This window comes from Mustelus asterias, chromosome 8 (assembly GCF_964213995.1).
Source record: "Mustelus asterias chromosome 8, sMusAst1.hap1.1, whole genome shotgun sequence".
Taxonomy (NCBI): domain Eukaryota; kingdom Metazoa; phylum Chordata; class Chondrichthyes; order Carcharhiniformes; family Triakidae; genus Mustelus; species Mustelus asterias.
In genome coordinates this window covers 109,751,160-109,778,715 of record NC_135808.1, presented here as the reverse complement: position 1 = coordinate 109,778,715, position 27,556 = coordinate 109,751,160, and the positions used below count along the sequence as shown (strand labels likewise).

The 27,556-nt window shown below is 40.8% G+C and overlaps 1 protein-coding gene across 3 annotated transcripts in view; it reads right to left on the bottom strand.

Moving 5' to 3' along the window:
• Nucleotides 1-27,556, bottom strand: part of usp24 (ubiquitin specific peptidase 24) — a 162,443-nt gene that overhangs the window by 51,170 nt on the left and 83,717 nt on the right. For 2 of the 3 annotated variants that reach the window (XR_013498548.1, XM_078218711.1), the window contains exons 26-39: nt 27,438-27,536; nt 24,781-24,939; nt 24,153-24,238; nt 23,437-23,530; nt 19,574-19,732; nt 18,660-18,757; nt 15,018-15,113; nt 13,713-13,944; nt 11,385-11,547; nt 10,144-10,299; nt 9,065-9,135; nt 5,863-6,023; nt 5,187-5,248; nt 1,747-1,938 (exon numbers count right to left, since the gene is read on the bottom strand). Coding sequence is in view for 2 of the 3 variants with exons in the window: in XM_078218711.1 (XP_078074837.1) it covers nt 1,747-1,938; nt 5,187-5,248; nt 5,863-6,023; nt 9,065-9,135; nt 10,144-10,299; nt 11,385-11,547; nt 13,713-13,944; nt 15,018-15,113; nt 18,660-18,757; nt 19,574-19,732; nt 23,437-23,530; nt 24,153-24,238; nt 24,781-24,939; nt 27,438-27,536 (1,828 nt within the window). In the remaining variant the exon portion in view is untranslated. The remainder of the gene's footprint in view (nt 1-1,746; nt 1,939-5,186; nt 5,249-5,862; nt 6,024-9,064; nt 9,136-10,143; nt 10,300-11,384; nt 11,548-13,712; nt 13,945-15,017; nt 15,114-18,659; nt 18,758-19,573; nt 19,733-23,436; nt 23,531-24,152; nt 24,239-24,780; nt 24,940-27,437; nt 27,537-27,556) is intronic. The other variant, XM_078218710.1, reaches the window with a different exon arrangement.

Sequence of the window (27,556 nt, the reverse complement as noted above, 5' to 3'; positions counted from 1 at the left end):
CCTTCTTGATTGCTTGCTGCACCTGCATGTTAGCTTTCAGTGACTCATGAACAAGGACATCCAAATCTCTTTGAAGTTCAACACTTTCCAGCCTCTCATCATTTAAGAAATACTCTATTTCTGCTTTTCCTCCCATTTCTCTACATTATTTTTTTCCCTGCAGCGTAGGAGGATGACCTTATAGAGCATTATAAAATCATGAGGGGCATAGGTAAGGTGAATAGCCACGGTCTTTACCCCAGGGTAGGGGAGTCCTAAACTAGAAGGCATAGTTTTAAGGCGAGATGGGAAAATTTAAAAGGGGTCTGAGGGGACAACTTTTTCAAACAGAGAGTAGTGTGTACATGGAATGAGCTGCCGGAGGAGATGGTAGAGGCAGGTACAATTGCAACATTTAAAAAACATTTGGACAAGTACATTGATAGGAAAGGTTTAGCAGGATATGGACCAAATACAGGCAAATGGGACGAGTTCAGTTTTGGAAAGCTGGTCGACATGGATAAGTTGGGCCGAAGGGCCTGTTTCCGTGCTGTATACCTCTATGACTCTATGTCCATCTGCCAAATATTTGTCCATTTGCTTAGCCTCTCGAAACATCTTTTCATCCTCCTTCCAAACTCAGTTTCACTTGGCTTTATGTAATTTGCAAACATGGAAATATTTGCCCAACTATCGATAATCAGGATAACAGGTTTGTAATTCCCTAGTTTGTAGTTCTCTCTCCCTCCTTTCTTAAATAGCAGATTTGCATCCGTCATCATCCAATCTGCAGGAACCATTCCAGAGAATATAGAATTTTGAGTGATGACCAATGGATCGCCGATCTTTGCAGTTTCTTCTTTTAACACTCTGGGGTTACATCATCAGATTCAGAGGATTTATCTACTTTAAGTCTAATTAATTTCCCTAGTACTTTAAAAAAAAATAATATCTTGCAGTTCCTAATTCACACTCATTCCTTGATTCTTCATTATTTCTGGGAGTTTTAAGCATTTCCTCTGTGAAGACAGACATAAAGGTCGGAATTCTCCAGTTGTTCATGCTAGTGGGATCTTCTGCTCCTGCCGAAATGGTACCTCTGCCATGGGATTCCCGGCAGCGTGGGTTGCTGTCAATTGGAAATCCCACTGATAACGGTGGGATCAGAAGCTCCCGCCACTGGTGAACCGCACACCGCCTCCTGCCTAAAGTAACACACTGCGGGGAAGCCAGAGAAACCCCCTCCAGGTACTTTTTTTTAAAGTTTCTCTGCCATTTTCCACTATAAATTTTCTTGATTCTTCTTTTAATGGACTCGTATTTGATTTTGCTGATCTTTTCCTTTTTACATACCTATAGAAGTTTTACAGTCTATTTTTATGTTTCTCGCTAGTTTACTCTCAAATCCTATTTTCCCTTCATCTTGGGATGGCATCCGGAGGATGTTTATATAGAAACCTCAGGCCTTAGAGTTTGTTTCTTTAGAATTATCTGAAGATGGCGCATCTGTGAAATTCTCTACAACAGAAGGCTATAGAGGCCAAGTCACTAAAAATCTATTTCCTCAAATATATTTAGACTCAAAAGGCATCAAGGGGAATGGGGAGCGCATGGGACTATGTCATTGAGATAGAGAATCAGCCATGATCGTACGGAATGACAGAGTAAGCTTGAAGGGCCGAATGATCTACTCCTGCTCCTATTTTCTAAGTTTCAATATTTTGATACACATTTTTAATAGCTGTAGTAAAAATAAATTTAAATTACCAAGTAATTCCTTCTCTGGGCCACTGAGTGACAGTAGAGTTTTGATAAGGCGTAGATGTCCCGCAAGTAGAACATTATCTGACTCGCTGGTCTCTGATTCAGCAGTCCATGTGGGCTCAAAGTTGTCAAGCCAGTTAACCTCATCTTCTAACATGGCTGCAGGGCTAATCTGAAGCTGTTCCATTTCTGAAGCTAAAAAGAAATAGGTGATTAAGTTCGATGCTGGTGATCTGACTGCTGAAAATGAGAAATATCAGTGTTATTTTGAGACTGCCTAGTACGATTAGGTAGAACATTGCTTCCAGTACTTTGAATTCAGGCCAGACAGATATGCAGTTAACCTCCTCTTCAATCCATGAAACAATCCCCAGTTGATTTTTTAGGAATTCTACACTAATATTAGCAAAACAAAGGTACATGATTTATATTTGCATTGGTAAACATTAGAAATAAGGTATGGTTTCAAGTGTGTTTAATTTAATGGTTCTGTGCCTGGATGGGTAAAAACCTATAGTTAGATTCATGCTGGACAAAGGTGCATGTATGGGGGCTGGCTTCATTTCCAATGTGATTCTACTGTGCTTAGAGGGGGTTATGACATGAAGAATAAATAGTAGTAGGAGTCATTGCTTAGCATCTGGAGGCCTTGTAAGATAAAAAGGTTTTTAAGCGTTAGTTTTAACTGGATATATTGCAGTTGGAGACAGGACACTGGGGGCTGGACATCTCTCAACTCTGCCAGCAGAAGCTATACAGGACAAGGGAGTTGCATAGACACAGGCTTCCTATGGAACAGTCCAGTTAACCAAGCAATTGGGAGAGAAAGAATGTCTTAAGGTGACTGAAGTTAAGAGAACAGAGACCAAGGTACTGTTCAAAAAAATTCAAGGAAGAGTGAACAAAGTGTTCTGAGTTAAAGAGACAATTGCAGTAACCAGATTAAAGTGGGACAGTGGACTTCTGAGGTAAATCAAATATTTGATGCCACTTGACTAAAGTCTACGAATCAAGGATTAAACCAATTGTGAACAGTTTGAACAGTAGTCAAAACAAAGAAATCCTAAAGGAATGGTACAACACCTGGACTGGATTCACTGTTAAAAGTGGAGCAGAGGCTTTGTTTAAAAATGTCATTTGGAACACCTGGACTGGATTTCGGAATGCAAATCACTACTAGAAAGCATTATTTTAAAGCAGTTCTTTTGTGAGTTATGAAATTCTCATATGACAATCATCTGGGGGAATGATTCCGAGGAGAACCCCAGCCGGGGGGGGGGGATGATTCCGAGGAGAACCCTAGCCAGGGAGGATTCAGAGGAGAACTCCAGACGGTGCTGTTACCGAGGGAATCCCAGGATACTGACCCAGCGACAGTGAAGGGACGGCAATATTTTTCCAAGTCAGGATGGTGAGCATCTTGGAGGGGAACTTCCAAGATGTGGTGTTCTCATGTGTCTGTTGCCATTGTCCTTCTAGATGTAGCAGTTGTGAATTTGGAAGGTGCTGTCTTATGAGCCTTGGTGAGTTCCTGCAATGTATCTTATAGATGGTACACACTGCTGCCACTGTGCATCAGTGATGGAGGGAGTGAATGTTTGTGGATGGGGTGACAACCAAGTATGCTCCTTTGTCCTGGATGGTGTCAAGCTTTTTGAGTGTTGTTGGAGCTGCATTCATCCAGACAAGTGGGGAATATTCCATCACACTCCCGACTTGTACCTTCTAGATGATGGACAGGCTTTGAGGAGACAGTGGATGCGTTACTTGCCATGGATTCCTAGCCTCTGACCTGCAGAACCAGTATTTATATGGCTAGTCCAGTTCAGTTTCTTGTTAACAGTTAACGACCAGGACCTTGATAGTGGATGAATGAGCGATGTAATGCCAGTGAATGTCAAGGGGCGATGGTTAGATTCCCTCTTGTTGGAGAGGTCATTGCTTGGCACTTGTGTGGTGTTGGTTACTTGTCACTCGTCAGTCTAAGACTAGATATTGTCCAGGTCTTGCTGCATTTGGACATGGACTGCTTCAGTATCTGAATTGCAAATGGTGTTGAATATGGTGCATGCAACATCCCCACTCTGACCTTATGATGGAAAGAAGGTAATTGATGAAGCAGCTGAAGGTAGTTGGACCAAGAGGAACTCAGGATCCCTGAGGATCTGCTGGTCCAAATTTACTGGCAAAAAAGTTAGTGAACAGGACAAGGATCAGGAGTGGAGAATCTTCAATTACAAGATGGAATACAAAATGGATATATTATTAGAAAGCAAAAATGGATGCAAAGAATAGAACTCCATGGGTAAGTAGACTAAATATAAACTGTAACTTAAGCAGGAAATATAGAACCACTACGATGTCTCACAGAAACTCAATCATACACAATGTGCATTTTGAATAGCATGAATAGAAAGTTGGCTGACAGATGGGTTACATGGGCAAAGGATTAATGATATTGCTCAGAAAAGGGCAAAAGTACAAAAGCAAAGAGATAACAAATTTGTACACGGTTTTGGGTTAGGCCATAGTTAGACCAGAGTATCTGTGCAATTTTGACATTACAAACTGATACTGACGCCACGCAGAATAAAAACTGTAGATCCCACAAAAAGAACTGATAAGAGATTATAGAGACCCTGGATATTGGCACTGTTTCAATTGGATAAGAGAAAGTTAGGGCATTGCATGGAAGTTTAAAAATTGTAAGTGTCTTGGAAGGGCAAATAGAGGAATTGTTTTCTGGAAAGGAAATCAGAGACAAGGACTCATCAATTTAAGTAAACAACTAGAAGAGCAAGGGGGGCTGGGATAACTTTTACATAGAGAGTTATTGCAACATGGAATGCTTTACCACAGAGTAATTGAGGCATAAAAGAAATTCCATCTTTTATGGGAACAGTAGGGATATTTGAAGCGGAGGAAGATACAGGGTTATGCTGACAGGACAGTGAAATGAAACTTAGTTTTGGATTGGTCCAGAAAAGTGCCAGCATAGATGTGATAACCTGAATGTAGCTCATTAGATGTTTGAGGTATAAAACATTACCAAAGTAAAATTTAAGTAGCACCATGTTTATTAATGCCTTAAAATCAATGTTAAAAGTCAACAACTAGTTATAATTCTGCACTGTAACAAACATAACATTCTGGTACACATTTTAACTTTTGATTAGTTCATTGCCTTGCAATTACCAAATCACATTGCTATTGGAAAGTTTGATCGTGTTGTGACGCATGCTCTTGATATGTTAAAACAGTCATACAATATTTAATTGGACTAAAAGTTAAAATGTAAATCAATTAGAAACTGCCAAAAATTCAATTTTAAAATCAGTCATTTCTGCAGGGATAGAGGACTTATAAAACACAGACTGGATGATCTGAAGAAAGAACATGCTGCCCGCTTATAGTTAACCTGTAACTTGATCCATCATACTCACATGTTAAGTCATCCAACAGTTGGCACCTCAAGCCAAAATATTCAGTACACTGAGACAAAAGCCTGCAAAATAAACAAGGACAAGTAATTTGCAAATGGAGCAAAACAAAACATGGTCACTTTGAACAGAAACCTTAACTTACATTCATATAATGGCCATCGGTAAAATAAATTCAGAGCGTTTTGTAGGCAGCAGGTGTCACCCATTCAACGGTAACTCAATGGTTTCATCACCAATTTAAATAATTGCTTCATCAGGAATACCCAAGCAGGTAAGCCCAAGGAACGGACTAGGGGTTCCTCCTGTGGTCTAGGTCACTGAAAATCACAAACCTACAGCAATGCTCTGGTGTTTCAGGCTCGAATTCCACTATGGGTAGATGATAAAAGTCATCATCCGACAGGCATGGGTGAGCTGAAAAATTTGTCTCTTCTTCAATAGTGTAATGGGCATTGTTGTTGGATTGGTAGATGCCCAGGATAATGATTTGGGGGGCCTGGGCTTGAATCCCTTGATGGCAGATGGTGAAATTCTATATATTCCAAATATACTCCAAACCCCAGATTACACGCAAGTAATGTTATGGAAGATCTTCAAAAACAAGCAGGATTTCGTGATACTTTTCAGCTGACTGGGCCTTTATTTTAGAAGCTTTAATTTTACCTACTGATCCTACCTTTGGTTGATTCCACGCATGATGCTGGTTGGGGACCACAGTGGCAGCTGCGTTGTCAGGATGACATGCAGAAGGAACTGATTAGGTTTCTGTATTTCTGGGTTTGTGGAGGTATCCGTTTGACTCAATGTGTACAACTGATCCCAGGCAACCCTTCTGATCTGTGAGTACATGAAACAATTTACACGTTCAAAATTCAGACATGTAGAAGTAGGAACAAGAGTAGGCCATACTGCCCAATAAAGCAACATGCTATTCAATAAAGTCATGGCTGAACTTAGACATCACACTACTTTCCAACCCTATCCCCATTTCCTTTTGTTTGGCTAGTGTTAATCGGAAGGGGAATTCAAGGGGTATGGAGATAAAATGGGAAAGTGGAGGTGAGGATTATATCAAATTTAGTCATGATCTTGTTGAATGACAGACTAGGCTCAATAGGCTGAATGGCCTACTTCTGCTCCTACATCTTATGATCTATCAGTCTCAAATATATTTAATGATTGAACACCCACAACCACCAGGTTAGAGAATTCTCAAGATGCACAATCCTCCGAGTGAAGGAGTTTCTCCACATCTCAGTCCAAAATTATCCTTAAACTACAACCCTAGTTCGTGACTCTACAGCCTGGGAGAGCAACCTCCCAACGACAACTCTGTCAAGTCGACTAAGAATTTTATTCCTTTCAATGGGTTACATCTCATTCTTTTAAACTCCAGAGAATATAGGTTCAGTTTACTCAATTTATCCTCATAGGACAGCTCCTTCTCCCCAAGAATCAACTGAAAGAACCTCTGTTGCAAACCCTCTAATGCGGATACATCCTTCCATAGTTGAGACCAAAACTGTATAAGGTACTCCAGATGTGATTTCACCAATACCCAATATATTTGTAGAAAACCCCCCTTCCTCTTGTATTGCAACCCGCTTCCAATAAAGGCTAACATACCGTTTGCCTTCAAAAACCTTTTTTGCTGAACCTGCATGCTAACATTGTGGTGTGTGCACAGGACACCTTATGAATCCCAACATTAGTCTCCTGCTTTTTGAAAAATATTCTGCCTTTCCATTCTTCCTACCAAGATGGACAAATTTAACACTTCCTTATTATGCTTCATCTGCCACTCCCTTGACCAATCATTTAACTGACCTATTTATCTTTAAAGCATCTTTGTGTCCTCCTCATATTTACTTTCCCACCTAGATTTGTGTAATTCGCAAACTTCAATGTGTTAAATTATCTAAGCCATTGACACAAATTGTAAATGGCTGAGGCCCATGTTATATCATGCCACCAAAATGTCCCATTGATCCATGCTCTCCATTTTCTGTCAACCAATCATCAATCCATGCTATTATTACTCCAATCACATGAGTCCTAATCCTTTCTATTCTTTGAAGGGATGTGGGTGTCACTGGCAAGGCCAGCATGAGTTGCTTTTCCCTAATTGCCCTTGAATGGAGTAGCTTACTAGGCCATTTCAAAAGGCAGTTATGAGTCAACCATTGATCTGGAGACACGTCGGCCAGATTGGGTACGGATGGCAGATTTACTTCCCTAAAATACATTTTTAATGCAAGTCAATGATAGTTTCATATCCACCATTACCAAGGACCAGCTTCCAATTCATGGTTTTATTAGTTTAATTTAAATTCCAACAGCTGCTATGGTGGGATTTGGGCCTGCATCCTGTGCCTCTGGATTACTAGTCCAGTGACATTACCACTATGCCCCTGAATCTTACTCAGCAACTTCCTGTGTTGCACACTGCTAAATGCCTTCTGAAAATTACATTCATCTAGGTTTCCATCATGCTACTTTCACCCTCAAAAAAGATTCATCAATTTCCTTTTCAAAAAACTGCGTTGCCTCTGCCTAATCATAGTGATTTTCTAAATGTCCCATCACCAGATCTTTAATAATTAATTCCAGCCACAAATGTCAGCCTAATCTTCGACAGTTCCCCATTTTTTTCTTCCTCTCTTTAATTGGTGGGTTAAATGCGCTACCTTTTAATGCAAAGGGATCGTTCTCAGACGTGGGAAATTCCAGCAGATCAAAACTAATGCATCTACTATCAATGCATCGACCTTTTTCAAAACCCTGGAGTATAAGCCATCACGTCCAGTGGATTTGTCAAGTTTTGGTCCCATTAATTTCAGTCCTCTTAATATTAAGTTCCTTACTCTAATTGTGGCTCCCCACAATTTACAATATGTTCGTGTCATAGAAATCATAGAAACCCTACAGTGCAGAAGGAGGCCATTCGGCCCATCGAGTCTGCACCGACCACAATCCCACCCAGGCCCTACCCCCACATATTTACCCGCTAATCCCTCTAACCTACGCATCTCAGGACTCTGAGGGGCAATTTTGAACCTGGCCAATCAACCTAATCCGCACATCTTTGGACTGTGGGAGGGAACCGGAGCACCCGGAGGAAACCCACGCAGATACGAGGAGAATGTGCAAACTCCACACAGACAGTGACCCAAGCTGGGAATCGAACCCAGGTCCCTGGAGCTGTGAAGCAGCAGTGCTAACCACTGTGCTACCGTGCCGCCCCGTGTCCTTGAGTGAAAAGATATTTGTTAAACATCTCTGCTGTTTCTTTATATTCCTCCTCATAATTTCTCCAGTCTCTGCCTCTAAAGGACGCATATTTACTGCCAATAATTCCAAACTGTATCCTAAAAATACAGACAACTTTCAGGAGAACCCACTCAAAATTGTGTTCCAATATTGTTGTACGTTTCAAAACTACGCTGCTGGAAATTATAAACAGCTGGAGAGTTAGTGAGGGCAACTGGGTACTTTTTCATATTTCTGATGAAGAATCAAAGGACCTGAAATTTTAACTCTGCTTCTCTCCAAATAGATGCTGGTAGTCCTGTTGAGTTCTTTTAGCGTCCTCTCTTCTTGTTTCAGATTCCAGCGTCGACAGTATTATGTATATTTTACTTTGTCATATTTGCTGGACTTGCTCATTCATACAATGTAGCTAAACAATCAAATTCATAATGGGAAACACATCACCCAATCTACATCAAGTTCATTCAGCTTCCCCGATGGAAACTTTTCTAATTTCAGATAGGATTTCTGCTCGATCTTATTTGTTCCACATTATCCCAATAACGTAATACTTGCTAGTTCTAGAGAAAATCATGATGCAAACCAGATGTTTTAGACAATCTCCTTACCTCAGCACTGGGGGATCCAAGTAGTATGTCAATGATAAAATCACTCACACAGGGAAGAATATAAAAAGAACCTAAAACAAAAAAGCAAACTGGTTTATCTGATCTTCAAGTCTATTGCTATCATTGAAAACAATCAATTATTAATCTCATTTACCACATATACTTTTCTAATTCAATTTGTTAAAATGGTTTTGCTTTCCTTTAGATCTCTACTCTGTACCTAACCTTGTGTTACATTTCACCTACATTAAGCTTAACTCAAGCAAATCCTCTAACCTGTTCTCTATATATACACCACCATATCCTTAAATGGGAACAGTGACATGACAGCTACTTGTAAATAGGTTTACTCTAACTCTGTGCAGCTCATCTTCCCATCAAAATAAATTCCAGTTATTCGCGGTTTCTCTCTTCCTGTGGGCTTGTCTATCTGAAGTAAAGTTTATTTATTAGTCACAAGTAGGCTTACATTTACACTGCAATGAAGTTATTGTGAAAATCCCCCAGTCGCCACGCTCCGGCACCTGTTCGGGTACACGGAGGGAGAATCTAGCATGGCCAATTCACCTATGGTGATCTCTCCCATTTATCTTAGCTGCTTCAGTTAAAACTACCCACACGCGTTTCTTCTAATACCTCATCAATTTTTAAGCATAACTGCACATAAGCTGTGTTTATAAGAGGAATAGGGTTAAAAATGTTCTGATCAAACTATTAAGTCGAGTAAGGTTTTACCAGAAAAGGGATATTTTTTCTATTCAGTTAAATTGAAAATAAAGCAAATACAGAATTATAAACATGAGGCAGAAATGCAGCACCAAAAGGTTGCTTCCTTGTTGCAGAAGTGAAGATTTACCAAGGAGTCCTTCAATGACATTTTTTTTAAAAAACAGTAGATGATCCAAACAATTTCTACAGAGAGCATGTTTTGACAGATACATTCAAAACACTTAGCATTCAATGTCATTTATTTATAAAATATTATAATCTTTATTGTCACTCAGTGTTATCAAAGACAAATGTCACTTTAAAGTTAATCCAACTCGAATACAAATCGACTGATTTGTGAAAGGTATTACCTAGTTGCTGGCACCGGAGTTGTAAACATGTGACTAGAAGTGATAAGGCCTCTCGAGCAATGAGCGTATCTTTGGTGGAGACGGAGTGCTGCTTCACACAAATGCCGGCATGTAGCGTGGTTGATTCACCTTCGCTTCCTGTACTGCAAGTGCTGCCTGTAAAAAGTTAACAGTTGCAGTGCTATTCCACTTGAGGGGGTAATTTATTTCCTATCTTGCATTAGGATAACCTAGCGGTAAATTAAATACTTTATCAAAAAAACATTGCTTGACCTATCCACCAAGGTATGGACACCATTTCTGTGATATTTATCTGATACCACAGTTGGCTCTTAATGAAAATTCATGAAAGGATGTGTCAAATTAACAATGCTAAATATCAGATTTACGTATTCCAAGAACTGTCCCAAATCCGTAATTATAGGTGGAGTTCCATAGAATCCCTACAGTGCAGAAGGAGGCCATTCAGTCCACTGAGTCTGCACCAACTCTCTGAAAGAGCATCTTACCTAGGCCCACTCCCCCACCCTATCCCCGTAGCCCCACGTATTTAGCATGGTCAATCCACTAACTTACACATCGTTGGGCTGTGGGAGGAAACCAACGCAGACACGGGGAGAAGATGCAAACTACACACAGATAGTCACCTGAGGTTGGAATCAAACCCGGGTCTCTGGTGCTGTGAGGCAGCAGTGCTAAGCACTGTGCTGCCTTTCCACCACAAAAAAGCTGAAGAATATACATTCAAACAATGTGATTCAATAAAAGTTGATTTCCTCATATGTTAAGCTTTGCCTAAAAATGGTGAGTATAGTGCCCCCAGGTAAGCAACACTGACTAAAGTCAGATAAGGTCAATTACTGATCCTCATGACCAAGAGTGTTACTTCACATGGAGACTATAAAAGAAATATAGAAAATAGAAGCAAGAGTAGGCCATTCAGCCCTTTAAGCCCACACTGCCATTCATTTTGATCATGGCTGATCATCAAATTCAATATCCTGATCAGAAATTATTTGAAAGAGATTTTAAGAACTCTGAAACAGCATCTATTTTTGTCAGAGTTCGGGAGTCACATCCAAGGTAGATTTTTAGTAAATCATCCATCCAGGCAAATATCTATTTTATGCTACTTGTCCTGATACCTGATAAGAACTACTGACAGTAGGAATCCAACCTTCAAACTAAGGCAGACAAATAAAAGCTAGGAAAAGCTTCAAAGGCACACAAGGTTTCCTCACCTGAACTGCTGAGCCTATTTCGAATACCAACATAAAACAGGGAATTGGTACTCTCTCTAATTGGCTGGCAGCTCCCCACCAGGTCAAGACGTCCAGCTGCAGCTGCCCATGTCAGCCTCATGAAGCAAGCAACTGTTGAGGTGAAATCATTCACATCCATTGTCTGCAACATAAAGTTACAATGTTCACATTAAATAAAATACAGATATCACACACTTGCTGGTCAAGTAACTGGCGTGCTGCGCCTCTGAGGATGAATCAGTAAGCTTAGGTTGATACACAAGCATATCTTCCACTCAATATTTCCAGAAACAATTTGTTCAAATAACTAAAATTGCATTCTTCAAGACAGTTGAAGAGTTGTCAAATTGAGTTATCCCTTTAGTTGCGTCATAATTCCTTACAATAGTTCCCTTTATGTTCACATGTGGGCAGATATTAACCTTAAAAAAATCAGTTTTAAGTTTATTAGTGTCACAAGTAGGTTTACATTAACACTGCAATGAAGTTACTGTAAAAATCTCCAAGTTGCCACACTCCGGAGCCTGTTCGGGTACACTGAGGGAGAAATTTTAGCATGGCCAATGCACCTAACCAGTCTTTTGGACTGTGGGAAGAAATCGGAGCACCCGGAGGAAGCCCACGCAGACACGGGGAGAATGTGCAGACTGCATAGACAGTGACCCAAACCAGGAATCAAATCCGGGTCCTTGGCGCTATGAGGCAGCAGTGTTAACCACTGCGCCACCGTGCTGCCCCAGGGATATTTGAAGAAAGTGGAATGCCTGAACCTAACTGTACTTCTGAGAAGTTTTGGAAGGGTAAAGACATTATCTAAATAATCTCATGTGTTCCAACTTGTGTCATGTGTTGTGTCATGGTAATCAAACACTAAACCCATTTTGTGGATTAGCCATGCTATAAATAGGAAATAGGAGCAGAAGAAGCCCATTTGGCCCCAGAGCCAAATATTCATGGCTAATCTTTTATCTTAATGCCATTTTCCCACACCATCCCCATATCCCATAATATCTCTTTAATATCTTGGACTCTTATCGATATCTGTCTTAAATAGACTCAATGACTGAGCCTCCACAGCCCTCTCGCATAGAGAATTCAAAAGATTCACCACCCTCCGAGTGCAGCATGGTGGCAGTGGTTAAGTTAACACTGCTCATTCACAGCCCCAGGGACGTGGGTTCAATTCCAGCTGTGGGTGATCATCTGTGTGGAGTTTGCACGCTCTCCCCATGTTTCCACGATTTTCTCCATGTGCTCCGGTTTCCTCCCACACTCCACAAATGTGCAGGTTAGGTGGATTGGCCATGCTATAAATTGCCCCTTAATGTTCCAAGATGTGTATGTTAGATGGATTAGCCATAAGAAACGTGTGGGGTTATGGGGATAGGGCGGAGGAGGGGGTCTGGAGGAGAGTCTGGGTAAGATATTCTGTTGGAGTCAGTGCAGACTCGATCGGTCAAATGGCTTCTTCTGCACTGTAGGGATTCAGTGATTCTACGAAGAAATTCCTCACCTCAGCCCCAAATGGTCAAATTCTCATTGAGACTGCTCCTCCCCCTAGTTCTAGACATCCCCAACCCCCAAAGCCAGGGGAAAGATCCTTCCTGCATGCACCTTGTCCAGTCGAGCCATGTAAGAACTTTGTTTGTTTCAATGAGATTACCTCTTATTCTTCTAAACTCTAGATAATACAGGCTCAGTCTCCCCATGGAAGAATCCCACCATCCCAGGGTTGAGTGTGGTGAACCTTTATTGCATTCCATGGATGACCAATATATCCTTCATTAGGTAAGGAGACCAAAACTGCGCACACTACTCCAGCTGCAGTTTCATCAAGGTGCTATACAACTGCAGCAATACCTCTTTACTCCTGTAGTCAAATCCTCTTGCAACATATGTCAATATATCATTTGCCTTTCTAATTGCTTGTTGCACCTGCATGTTAGCTTTCAGTGACTTGAAAAAAAGAGTTAAGATAGGAAGGATAAGTTCAGTGGGGCATGAACCGGCTGAAACAATGGATTTACCAAGACAGTCCTGTTTGTGGATTTTGGGAAGAAGGTTCAGGAGGACGATGAGGTGGGAAGTTGTGGAGGAAGATCTCCAGAGGAGATGAAGTCGGTGACAGTCCTGGACACAATAGCTTGATGTTCGATGTTGGGTTTGTGATTGGTTCAGTGATGGGCTCATGGTCCAAGATGAGATGGAAAGAAGCGTCTGAGAGCTCAGCTAACCTTCTGCAAGGTAGAGGTTGGTACACCAGACAACAACTGCACCACCCTTGTCAGCGCAGTTTGCTTTACTCACCTGTATTGCCACTCTGGCAGCAGGTATAATCTCCTCAATTCTGATAGATGACCGATCTGATGTCACACTCATCTGTCTCATTGTTGATTTTTCTTGGCCGCCACACATTGATAACTGTCGACTGGTCTGCCGACTGACATTGCGAAATGGGCGGGAGGACAGTGCTTCCATTCCATCCTTCAGGAAATCATCATCTAAAGTAGGAGGCATGGTTTGGCCAACTAACAGAAACCTGATGAAGGAGACAATTGGTATAAAAATAGGTATATGATTCTAATAATGCTATATAACATTTCGCCCTTTCTGTGGAGTGGATAAGAAGTCAACTTTTAACAAATTATTTTGAGGATATCTTATAGCTTCACTGGATTTTGAGGGGTGAAAACAATCTAGAAAGGGACATAAGGCAGGTTTAAAGTTTGTTAGTTGTAGAAAAATCAATGCACTTTTTCTGCCACATTTCTCCACACCCTCAAAATTCTAAACCGATCTTCTATGATTCTGCAATTCCCAACGCATCCTCACTTGAACTTGCCCAAGCCTGTAGCATTGACACTATGGGTGGCACAGTGGTTAGCATTGCTGCCTCATAGCGCCAGGGACCCAGGTTCAATTCTGGCCTTGGGTGACTGTCTATGTGAAGTTTGCACGTTCTCTCAGTGTCTGCGTGAGTTTCCTCCAGGTGCATCAGTTTCCTCCCACAATCCAAAGATATGCAGGTTTGGTGGATCGACCATGCTAAATTACTCCTTAGTGTCACAAGATGTGTACGCTAGGTGGATTAGTGGGATAAATGTGTGGGGTTATGGGAATAGGGCAGGGGGTGGGCCTGGATAAGATGTTCTGTCAGAGTTGGTGACTCATTGGGCTGAATGGCCTCCTGCACTAAATTCACATTACCAAATTGCCATGGAATTTGGATTATTGGTCGAATTTGGATTATTGGTCAAATAAAGACAATCAATATATTAGTATATCATTGACAAATCAGATTCCTTCTGTCCCCTTCTCTTTAAGGTTTTGACTCCTCACCGAGCTATGCTTTTGGATTCCAGTCTCTGGTATGTCATTGAAGTGACCATACTTTTTGCATGAACCTGAACTGCAAGTGTATCTGACTATGGGAAGTACCACATCAGTGTCTGATCTTATTCCTGGACTTAAACCTGGTGTTGTTAAAACTCTTACTGTGCTTATTCCTAGCTGACAGTGTTACTCATTTCCTTAGCAGCCATTAGATGAACCTAGATCGTTATGCATATGACAGTTATATGGCTGAGTGATAAAATGTACATTGGCTCTCACCTTGCAAGCTGCAGGCAGATTGAATAAACTCCCTGTCTTGTTTCATAATCCACCTCAGATGGGATGGAATCTCTTTGCATGACATTCACCACCAAACTGGAATATAAAAAATGAAAATGTGTAGAGTATTATCAATAACACATTAGTGCAAAAATATCAGCCTTTTGGCTGATAACTACCAAGAAAAGCAGCAAAATCACAACACCCTTACCAGCAAAAATTTGAACATGTTTTCCAATACTGAACTACCACCACCTCAGATGAGGCCTATAGGTTACAGTTACTCTGAGATAGTCAGAATTACAAAAGAGCAATCCGAGCGAATTTAGCGGTGCCATTTTTATGTTCTGGTGCCACCCTCCCATAACACTTCTGCTTTGGTTTTGTGATGCAAGGGCTGTTTCCTAGAAGTAATCAAAGTTTCCTACAATCCTAAAACCTGCATCCTCATGCATGTTAAGCGTGCAGCACCAGGCATGTGATTAATCAGTTGCAGTACATAGCACCCATAGTGATCACAATGGATGCCTACAATGTTCTCATGTCTCTCAAAAGGCTGAAAATACAACACTAACAGGACAATACATATAATGTAGTTTAAAGCATGGGCGGCACAGTGTTTAGCATTGCTGCCTCACAGCGCCAGTGACCCAGGTTCGATTCCCGCTTGGGTCACTGTGTGTGGAGTCTGCACGTTCCCCTTGTGTCTGCGTGGGTTTCCTCCGGGTGCTCCTGTTTCCTCCCACAGTCCAAATGACGTGCTTGTTAGGTGCATTGGCCATGCTAAATTCTCCAAACAGGTGCCGGAGCGTAGCAACTAGGGGATTTTCATTGCAGTGTTAATGCAAGCCTACTTGTGACACTAATAAATAAACTAAAGTTGCATGGTCAAATTATCTTAAGTTATACAAGTTAAAATGCTAACACAGAAAAATACTGAATAATAGACACACGTATATATGTACCTATATCTATACCAAAGTTGGTGGGATAATACATTGGATCAAGGGCCATTTTGTAACGGAATTGACATCTAATCACTGGAGGTGAGCTTTGACCTCCTAGCAGGAGATCCCATGGTTTTGCCAGTGTGTCCGTGCTAACATTGTAACTCAGACATGCTTTAACCAACATTAACGAAACATTCCAAGAAAGAACGATATAAAAGTGAGATAAATTCCTGACTTCCATATTTGTTCTTTTTCTCTTTTTTTTTGTTTCAGGTAAATTACGTTTTGAGACACTACACATTATTACTTGGTAAGGGAAAGCAACAGGCAGGGAAAACACAGAACCAGGGAATAAGAAGAGGCTATAGCAAAAGGTTGACAGAAAGCACCAGGCAGCAACTAAAGGAAGGGAAGGTGAAGAGGTTAGAGCAAGATGTTGACAAAGAGGAACGGGGTGCAGGAACGACCAATGTTGCAAGTCAGAGGCCAAAACACTAAGGAAGCTTTTAGCTTTGACCTCATCATAATTGATTCAGACGCAGAAAATAATACTGGCACTAAATCAGAAGTATGTGAATATTGTTGGAAAAAAGAGCCACCTTCAATGCTTTGTGCAAATGGCAAAGAACGATTGCCATGAGCCACCTGACCCATTGAATATTCTTCTTATGAACAAAATTTAAACATTTCTTGAAACAAATCAGAAAATATAATCACTGGGTAGGATCACCAAGAAGTCTCTTTATTCTTTCTCAAGAAAAACTTCTAATGTGGCCTATCATGAAATATTTAAAGTTTTAATAAATACTGAATGCAGACAGTGATACTGAAAATGTACAGGCTGATACTACAGACGTTGCCTTTGATATGGATTCTAAAACATTTACGGTATTAACAAACATTGAAAAATAGGCGTAGATGGAGATTTTGATCCTCAGGATTTTGAGTGACAGAGGATGTACAGAATGATTAGTGGAAATCATCTAGTAAAATGTGCATCTAATTAAACTAGAGTCAAGCCAAGTAAAGTAGCTTCACTTAAATTAAACTGATGGCAAGTTTTTTTTTGGTCAATGTTTTTGAATATAACAACTGTGAATTTAGGTCTGTGCGTTTACAATTTGTGGAATTTAAAATATTAATTAAAATTGTGTGAAAGGTAATTAACTGAATTGTTGAATTAAACCTACTGGCTATTTAGTCCATTTGTCCCGAGGGTGAATGTCTCAGCTTATTACTTCCAAAAACATTTGATCTTACTTTTAACTCTTATCTTTTTCTTTCCCAGGAGTAGGACGAGTAGCCCAGCTTGTACTTAAAACTAGAGAAAGGTAAAAAAAATCCCCCTTTAAAATGCATTTCTTGCAAGGTCAGTTAAGTGACAAGACACACCATCTTGGTAGTCTCTAACAACCTCTTAAGTCTCATTAATTATCCATGTTTGAAAGTGTGGACCATTGAATGGAATGCTGATGAGCAAATGCTCACAGCCTGGTCTCCGAAGACCTTAAATGAGTGCCAATTTGATAGGCTGAATAGGCTTGTTTATGAAAGGCAAGTTTCATTTTCACTTAACTAATTTACAGAACTATTTTAGGATTAAAAATCTCCCCATCTTATCTGTCATTAGTCGTGAGGGCAAAGTTGAAATAGTTTAAATCATTTCCCAAATGAAAAATGATTGTAAAACCATTCATTTCTTGAAACCAAAGTACACTGCTGGAGTTTTTAGGGTTGGTGTCCACTTTGTAGGCTCATTTGCTGCGTGTTGCTGTCATTATAAACACCAACAGCTAGTGCAATGTTACACAATTGGCAAAGTTTAATGTTAAAATCGGGTCACATTCTGCATATTATAATTAATGAATCTCAGAAACATTCAGAAGCGGCTTTTGCCAGTCTGAAATCAGTGAATGATGTTCAAATCAATTAAAGAAAACAACCGTGACCTATAAAATCATGAGTTTGACTTTGGAAATGTAGCAAAGTCATGTTCAGTGAGATCCATTATCTTTGTGAAGTTGAAAACTTGCCAAAATATATATAGCAAAATGACATTACATGACTGCAATAATTAAAGAACATGGTGAATGACATAGATAGTACTTGGAAAAGGATTCTGCTTAGGGATTATGAGTAGCTAGAGGCTAAGCTAAGAGTTATTTTAAAGTTTATTTAAAGTTTATTTATTGGTCACAAGTAGGCTTACATTAACACTGCAATGAAGTTACTGTGAAAATCCCCTAGTCGCCACACTCTGGCACCTGTTCACGTACACTGAGGGAGAATTTAGCATGACCAATACACCTAACCAGCACATCTTTTGGACTGTGGGAGGAAACCGGAGCACCCGGAGGAAACCCACCCAGACACAGGGAGAACGTGCAAACTCCACACAGACAGTGACCCAAGCCGGGAATCGAACCCAGGACCCTGGCGCTGTGAGGCAGCAGTGCTAACCACTGTGCCACCCTTCAGCAGAAGCAGAACTTCAAAGGTAATAATATCTGGATTATTACCTGAGCCACAAGCAAACTGGTTTAGGGTAAATAAGATTAGAGGGGAATTGGCCAAAGGCAGGTTAACGGAGTTAGGCCACAGATCAGTTATAATCTCATTAAATGGCAGAACAGGCCCAATAGGCTGAATGGCCTACCCCTGCTCTTGTGTTCCTCCATGTATACATACAAACCTTAAACCTCCAGCTTTGAGAAAATTTTCACAGAAAGATTTAGCACAGTTTCTTGCCATCTCATCATCTGATGTAGGCATCAGCTTGGAACTGAGAACCTGCACGAACAGCAAAAAAGATTAAATCAACAGAAGCGACCAAATTACTTTCTTCACCAACAGGCAACAGACAAATACATTTTCAATGGGTGGAGTGAATAAAGACTGGAAATGGACAAACAATTTCCGCTTGTGTTGCGTGTTTCTGTTGATGCTGTTTTTCAAAGTGTCAATAAAATATCTAAAATTGAAAAAGAAACGGATGCACAATTAGCTTGATGCCTTTCAAGAATTGAGGTGAAAATGGAAGACTTGCGGAACACTGCATCGGATCCAGCAATTTTAGCCAGAAGGTCAATTAATGTTCAATTTCAAAAGATCTAGGATCTTACTGCTATCCAATAGTCGCCAGGGTGACCTCCACTACTTGGGAGTTTATGAATGATTTATTTGCACAATGAAACTGAAGGACAACCAAGAGAAAAGTCCTACATAGGAAATTAAAATCAGCCAACATTACAATGTAAATTGTACCTGTAAATTTAAGCCATCATGGTTTCTGCTTAAAGTGAGCAAATTTATTTTGGAAAGTTGCTAACAAACCAATTTTTGAGTCAAATAAAAACGAATCTATCCTTTTAACATGGTTTCAGGAGGGGGGTATAACTGATGCGTTCTCAAGTTTGAGAACAAAATGGAGTAGGAGATAGAATGGGTGGATGCTATAAATATAATTCAATAATATTAATTCCATATACTTTGAAGCTCTAATCAGTCACCATTGAGAGCGTGAAAAATCCTTCACAGAACCTTGCAATAAGATGATGTGGTGTATTGCAAGAAATACAAAGGTTTTACAATTAGACTCGTTCATACCTCTAGGTTATACAGTACTCTGAAGGTGGACATCCCTGGTGCTGATGATCTGAACAGACTCTCCAAAATGGTGTTTGCACTAGGCTGATGCTGTTGCTTCGAAGACAGGGAGGGAGACTTTGATGTTTGGTGACTGGAATCAGTCAGCAACGTTTTCTGCTAAGGACAAAATCGATCCTCAGTTTAAACCTGTTATTCTACAAGTCCATCCAGACAGAAAGAAAGAACTCTGCAATACTATCTTAGAACTTAGCATATCTGAGGTAGGCATGTGTTCCTCCCAGCCTCTGCCGCATAGAAGTCCAAGCCCATATGAAATCCATTCAATACTCTTCAAAAATATCTGTATTAACATCTGTTAACTTATTTAAACAGATATAAAGTTGATGCAACAAATTATACATTAAGCTGATTTGATGAGAGTCACGCATAAGTAGGAACAACAGAATCTGTTTGACGCCAAGATACAAGTTGCCTAAAACTACTCTCATTCTCCAGGTTTGAGAGATATGGCAGGGGTGGGGATATATTTCTTAGCACTATACTTTTTAATTTTTTGTTTAAGAATAGAGGTTTTATCAGGGCCCCCAAAAACTACCAATCTTTTTTATAAACCATGAAAATTTTGCAGATCCTTGAGTCATTATTACTCACTATGCAACTCATCTGTGACTCACATAAGTCTCTGAAAAACAAAATATTTATGCGACAAATTTGTCTGAGTTCCGCAAGGCTGCACTAAAGTCTCAGAGAAGCTTTAGCCAGTACAAAGTTTTGTTAAGTATATTGGCCCTGAAATAAGCATGTTCATCCAAGCAAAGCAAAGATAGTTTTTCATGATGATTCAACCACAGGGGAGCTGATCTCTCTCTAAATATACATTTGATGAGGTCAGATATAGCAAACGTCTGGAAGTAATTGATAATTCCTTTCATGACATTGGTACGTACCTGTATCGTAAGTACACGTACTACAAGGAAGATGGTGATATAGTGGTAATGACACTGGACTAGTAATCTAGAGGCCCAGACCAATATTCAAGGGACATGGGTTCAAGTATCACTATAGCAGCTGGTGGGAATTTAAAATTTGCTAATAAACTTGAAATACAAAGCTAGCCTTAGTAATGGTGACCATGAAACTATTAATTGTGCTAAAAGCTCATCTGGTTCATTAATGGCTTATAGGGAAAGAAATCTGTCATCTTTACCTGGTCTGGCCGACATGAGACTCCAGGTCCACAGCAAAATGGTCTACTCTTGACTACCCTCTGAAATGGCCTAGCAAACCACTCAGTTCAAGGGCAATTAAAGGAGGGCAACTAATGCTGGCCTTGCCAGCAATGCCCACATTCCATGAAAGAATTTAAAAGATTATTTGGATTGTTTATATTTATTAAATGAGGTAACTTGTTTCAGTAAAGGATTTTATTTATGTGCTTTAAACATCAAAAGCTGTACAACGTTCACAAAGGGATTTTATTTCCATACAATTGTTAATATGAAAGTTGGGGTTGAGCTGAAAGATCACACCACCCCATAAACATGCATTTATACGGCTTTTTATGCTGGTAAAACTTTATCTTAGTCTATAGTTGCTTGGACTGGAGCTAGTCAGACAACGAATGGTTCTTTCTTGGGCCGCGATCAAGTTACCATCGAGTTTGTAACCAAGAAAGAAAATGCTGGAAAATCTCAGCAGGTCTGGCAGTATCTGTAAGTCATGATGTGGAGGCAACCAGGCAAGACTGTTCTCTTCCTGTGGGGGAGCACTTCAGCAGTCACGGGCATTCAGCCTTGGATCTTCGGGTAAGCGTTCTCCAAGGCGGCCTTCACGACACACGACAGCGCAGAGTCACTGAGCAGAAACTGATAGCCAAGTTTCGCACACATGAGGATGGTCTAAACCGGGATGTTGGATTTATGTCACATTATCAGTAACCCCCACAGCTTGACTCCTGGACTTGCACAATTTCACAAGCTGTACTGTCTGGAGACAATACATAGAAACCCTACAGTGCAGAAGGAGGCCATTCGGCCCATCGAGTCTGCACCGACCACAATCCCACCCAGGCCCTACCCCCACATATTTACCCGCTAATACACATCTCTTTAACCTGTGTTGAATGCTCCCTCCACCCACATTGTCTGTGCATTTAAGACCTGGCTGGCTGTAGAGATTTGCATTCTAATCAATATTCTGTAATTTGATTTCTGTGTCTGTGCCCTGTTTGAGAACAGAGACCACTCCATCTGACGAAGGAGCATTGCTCCGAAAGCTTATGGTATTTGCTACCAAATAAACCTGTTGGACTTTAACCTGGTGTTGTGAGACTTCTTACAGTATCTGTAAGGACAGAAAAGAGCTGCATTGCGAGTCCAGATGGCCCTTTGTCAAAGCTAAAAGGCATAGAAAGCGGGAGATATTTATACTGCAGGGTGAGGGAATGAAAGATGAATCATGGCCACAGAAACCAGGGGAAAAGGCTGCTAATGGCAGTCCATAGCGAGAATACAGGGTGTGAATGGCCAAACGGCAGAGAAGCTGAAATCAGAGGGTAAGCTGTGACAGATGAAGATATGGGGAGAGGGAGCGAAAATTTAGAAAAGAGGGGAGGGGAAGCAAAGGGGGAGAAAAGGTAAGGAACGGGGGATAAAGTAGGGGGAAAGAGTGGGGGGGGGGGGGGGGAAGAAAAATGAAGACAAGAAATGTGTCCAAAAGTGTGCGGGTTAGGTTGATTGGCCATGCTAAAATTGCCCCTTAGTGTTCTGAGATGTGTAGGGGTTACAGGGATTAGCGGATAAATATGTAGGGATATGGGGATAGGGCCTGGGTGGGATTGTGGTCGGTGCAGACTCGATGGGCCGAATGGCCTCCTTCTGCACTGTAGGGTTTCTATGATTCTAAAGAAATAAAAGGGAGAGAACAGTAAAAAAATTAAATAAAATGAAAACAATGGGGTCGAAGTAGGATACAGCTAATCATCTGAAGTTGTTGAATTCGATGTCGAGACCTGAAGGTTGTAATGTGCCCAACTAGAAGATGAGATGTTGTTCCTCCAGTTTGCATTGAGCTTCACTGGAACATTGCAGCGGGCCATGGACAGACATGTGGGCATGGGAGCAGGATCGTGTGTTAAAAAGGCAAGCAATGGGAAGGTCAGGGTCTTGATTGCGCACAGACCGAAGGTGCTCAGCAAAGCGATCACCCCAGTCTGTGCTTGGTCTCTCCGATATAGAGGAGACCACATTGGGAGCAGCAAATGCAATGCACCAAATTGAAAGAGGTGCAAGTGAAACTCTGCTTAACCTGGAATGAGTGTTTTGGATCTTGGATGGTAAGCATGAAAAAGGTAAAGGGTCAGGTGATACACCTTTTGCGAGTGGATGGGAAGGTGCCGTGTGTGATGGGAGAGGTGTTGGGTATAGTGGAGGAGTGGAGTAGGTTATCCTGGAGGAAACGGTCTCTGTGGAATGCTGACAGTAACTCAGCATTGAGTTTGTGCCTGAAATGGGAGATCGGGCATGTTTGTTATATGCAGGTAAAAATTTTATGGTTTCTTACTCTTTCTTATAGCATAGTTCGTATTCATCTTGTCTGTGTACTGGCAATATTGTTAGTAATGGGTCTGAGAGCTTTGGTTGCCTCAAATCGAAAAGCTTTTTTTCATGCTACACTGACCCAGCTAAGATCAGGATTCTCTCACAAAACATTAAACCGTGTAGCTCAGTCCCTTAAAGTTCAAGATTTCAGATAAAGTTTGGATGTTCCCATTTCCTCACATCATAAGAAGGGAGACTTGCTGTGCTTTCATCCAAAACAATTTTACCATTGGAAAAATATCAAACAATGCAGCTACTTACTTTCCTGCCTAAAGCATCAAGCGTATCCAGTGCTTCCTGAATGGCTGGATCAGTGGGAACCAACAACAGCAACTTCCTAACACGCACTGTTATCCTGAAAGGTGAATAGGTCAATAAACAGATTTTCAATAAAACAAACCAAATTTGGAGGCAGCATTACAATGCAATACTTTTAAGCTGACAGAATTCTTTTGCTTGCAATCGGCACAAAAACTTTATTTTTTAAAAAACTTTGTGAGACAAATATTTTAAATGATCATGAAAAAATAACAAATGCAAAATATTTGGAACCTGTGAATTATCAGAATTTTACAGAAACTGATTTTTACATTTTATAGCCTAATAACATCAAAGAATTGAATGTCAGTTCCTACTCAGTAGAATAGGTTTGAGTTCCAGGGGTCCTCAGTGCTTGACTTATTTGCATATGTAACGTGGTGCAGTGAATTTATCGTTTGTGCCTGCAGCTCCCCACGCTCTCAATTACCAATCCAGTCGTCCCATTACATTGATGCCTAAAGTGAAGGTGAGTACTATGTTTTCTTTCAATGGAAGACGACAAATTACCTTTAGGGGTTTCTCATACTAACCATGTGCAAAACATTGTCAAAGCCCAAAAATAGTTCTACAGATCCTACCTGACTGTTAGTATTTTGCTTTTGAAACAATTTTATTACAAATAAGCAACCATTCTATTTGAAACTGTGGAATCTCACCTTGGTTCTTCAAGGTTGGCAAGTTGATACAGCATATCAAACACGTTACACACCAGTGCCATCACAACACCAGGCAGTGATTTCTCCTGTTGCAAAGGTGAAGAAACTAGTCAAACATACCAGAGACCAAAACAATCTCTAACAGTGTAAATTCCAATTAAATATGGAAAATTTAACTCTGTACCGAATGAATATCCAACAGAAAAGTACTTAAGTTACACTAAGTTACAAAATGCAGTACTAGAAAGGTTTTTATAGAATTATTATAGAAGGTCCAGCACAAACATGTTGAGAAAGTTTGGCTTTAGGACAGGTCACTAAACAATATACCTCTTTCATTCTATGGCCAATCTAAAGTTATGCTGTCCTGTTTTTAAACAATGCAGGTAATCAATACACTTCTGCAAACACTGCAGTGGAGAACTGAGGATAATTCACTTGATTGAAGGGCTAAGGTTCAGGCTGCCCCATATGAACATTTGGAAGCCAGACCCAAAACCAAACTCTAGTCTCAAACTATAACTTTCACCGTCCTACGTTTATAGTTTCAGTTCCAAAGAATTAGATGCTGAAGCATTTTGATGGTTTTTAATTAATATCTGTAACATTTACATAAACTTTGTCTAACCTGCTCCATTGCATATGCAGAGTTGAACACACCACTACTGGCAGATGTATCAACTGAACTTCCCGATGCTGTGCCCATCACTGGCGTCTTTATAGTTAATATTTGCTCGTCTGAAAATCCCAGTTGGTGGAGCAATTTCTGATCTTTGTTCATGGTCAACTAGAAGAACACACATGATTTCATTTGCAGAAAATAAGCAGCACAACAGATATAATCAGGTTGTAAAGTTGCTTGACTTGTATTTCCGCGCACTATAGAATAGGTAATAAATAAAAACTTGGATGCAAAGGAGGAAGTGATTTTTTTAAAAAAAACATCAGTGGTAAAGCACTCTTGCACATTGCTTTTTGTCCCCCAGGGACATTGTTATGCAACAATTTTATCCCCTTACCTTTCACGGGATGTGAACATCGCTGGTTAAGCCAGCATTTATTGCCCACCCCTAATTGCCCTTGAGAAGACGATGAGGAGCTGCCTTCTTCAACCACTGCAGTCCATGTGGTGTATGTACTCTCACAGTGCTGCTGGAGAATCCTAGGATTTTGACCCAGTGACAATGAAGGAATGGCGATATAGTTCCAAGTCAGGATGGTGTGTGGCTTGGAGAGAAACTTGCAGGTGATGGTGTTCCCATGCACCTACTGGCTTTGTCCTTCTAGATGGCAGAAGTCAAAGTTTGGAAGCTGCTGTTGTAGGAGCCAGAGCCTTCGAGTTACTGCAGTGCACCTTGGATTTGGAGCCCTGAATGTTGAGGGTGGTGGATGGAGTGTCAATCAAGTAAGCTGCTTTGTGCTGGATGATGTCAAGCTTCTAGAATGCTATTGGAGTTGTACCCATCCAAGCATGTGGAGAATATTTCATCACATACCTGACTCGTGCCTTGCAGATGGTGAGCAGGCTTTGGTGACAGGGAGTGAGTTACTCACCATGGAATTTCCAGTTGCTGATCTCTCTTGTAGCCACAATATTTATATGGCTGTTCCAGTTCAGTTTTTGGTCAATGGTAACCCTGGTCCCAGGATGTTGATAGTGGGAGATTCAGTGGAAGCAATGTCATGCGGAGATGATCGTCACCTGGCACTTAGGTGTGTGGTGTTACTTGCCCACTTTTCAGCCCAATCCTAAATGTTGTTCAAGTCTTGCTACATATGGACAGGAACTGCTTCATTTTGTGAAGAGTTGCAAATGGTGCTGACAATGTGTACACAATCTCTACTTCTGACCTTATGATGGAGGGAAGGTCATTAATGAAACAGCTGAAGATGATTGATTTTCAATGACCACAGCAACCTCCCTTTGTGCTAGGTATGACCCCTTTTACCATTGACTTCAGATTTGCAAGGGCTCCTTGATGCCACATTCGCTTAAATGTTGCCTGGATGTCGAGGGCAGTCACTGTCACCTCACCTCTGGAGTTCAATTCTTTTGTCCATGCTTAAATCAAGGCTGTTATGAGATCAGGAGCAGAGTGGCCCTGGTAGAACCCAAACTGAATGTCAGTAAACAGGTTATTGTGGAGTAAGTGCCACTTGATAGCACCATTGATGATTGATGGGTTGGTAATTGGCCAGGTTGGGCTTGACATGCTTTTTGTGCACAGGACATAGCTGGGCAAGTTTCCACATTACCAGGTTGATGCCAGTGTTGTAGTTGTACTAGAACTGTTTGATTAGGGTCAGAGCTAGTTCTCAGGGCCCTTTGCATTATCCCATGCCTTCAGTCATTTCTTGATATCACTTGGATTAAATGGAGTGAACTTCCTGAAGACTGACATCTGTGATGATGGGCACCTCAGGAAGAGGTTAAGATGGATCACCCACTTGGCACTGCTGGCGTAAGATGGCAACAAAAGCTCTAACCTCATCTTTTGCACTGATGTGCTGGGCTACACCATCATTGAGAATGGGGGCTCTTGCGCAGCCTTTTCCTCCAGCGAGTTGTTTGATTGTCCACCACGATTCATGACTGGACATTGCAACACTGCAGAGTTTTGACCTGATGCATGTGGAACCTGGTGCTTTTTTTGGATGATGTTCACAAGGAACTATGGGAGCGGGCTAAGGATAGATCCCTGGGAGGTTTGATAGGCAATGGTGCAGAGTGAGATGATGATCCAGGGCAGGTAACTCACTGGTTGTGATTTGATAGGAAAGAATGGAACTAAGCAAGGTCAGTTCCACTCAGCTGGATGATGGAGAACAGGCTTTGGAGAGGATGGTGAAGTCAACTGTGTTAAAGGCTGCAGTTCAGAATTTATAAAAAAGATGAAGGGGGTAGGCCAACATGGTCACATTCATAAAAATGTTGCTCCATCCAGTTTGGGCAAATGTCAGCACCTTTAAATTACCACCTGTGCACACAAATGCATTTTAAATGACCCCTGCACTTAAATGAATAGGTACAACAACCAAAATAAAGGGATATTAATTGGGAGAGCCAATAATTCTGATAGTACCCACTTCAAGAGCAATTTTGTTTTAGAAAAAAATAAGTGAAAACACTCCCTTCTGATGTAGAAATTTACTACCATTTCATAAAATGATGGTGCCAATGGACCTGAAACCTTCTCCCCTTTTCTAACCAATAAAAATACAGATCTCAAATCAAATTTTCATCTCTAGCTTGATTATTTTTCCTCCTGTTTTTCTTTTACTCACCAAACTATCATTGGCAAATATTTGCAAGTTATCCAAAGGACAGTTGATATGTGATACTATCTTCCACCTGACACTCCCAATAGTCTCGTTGCTGTGGGCCTGTAAAATGGGCAGAATGT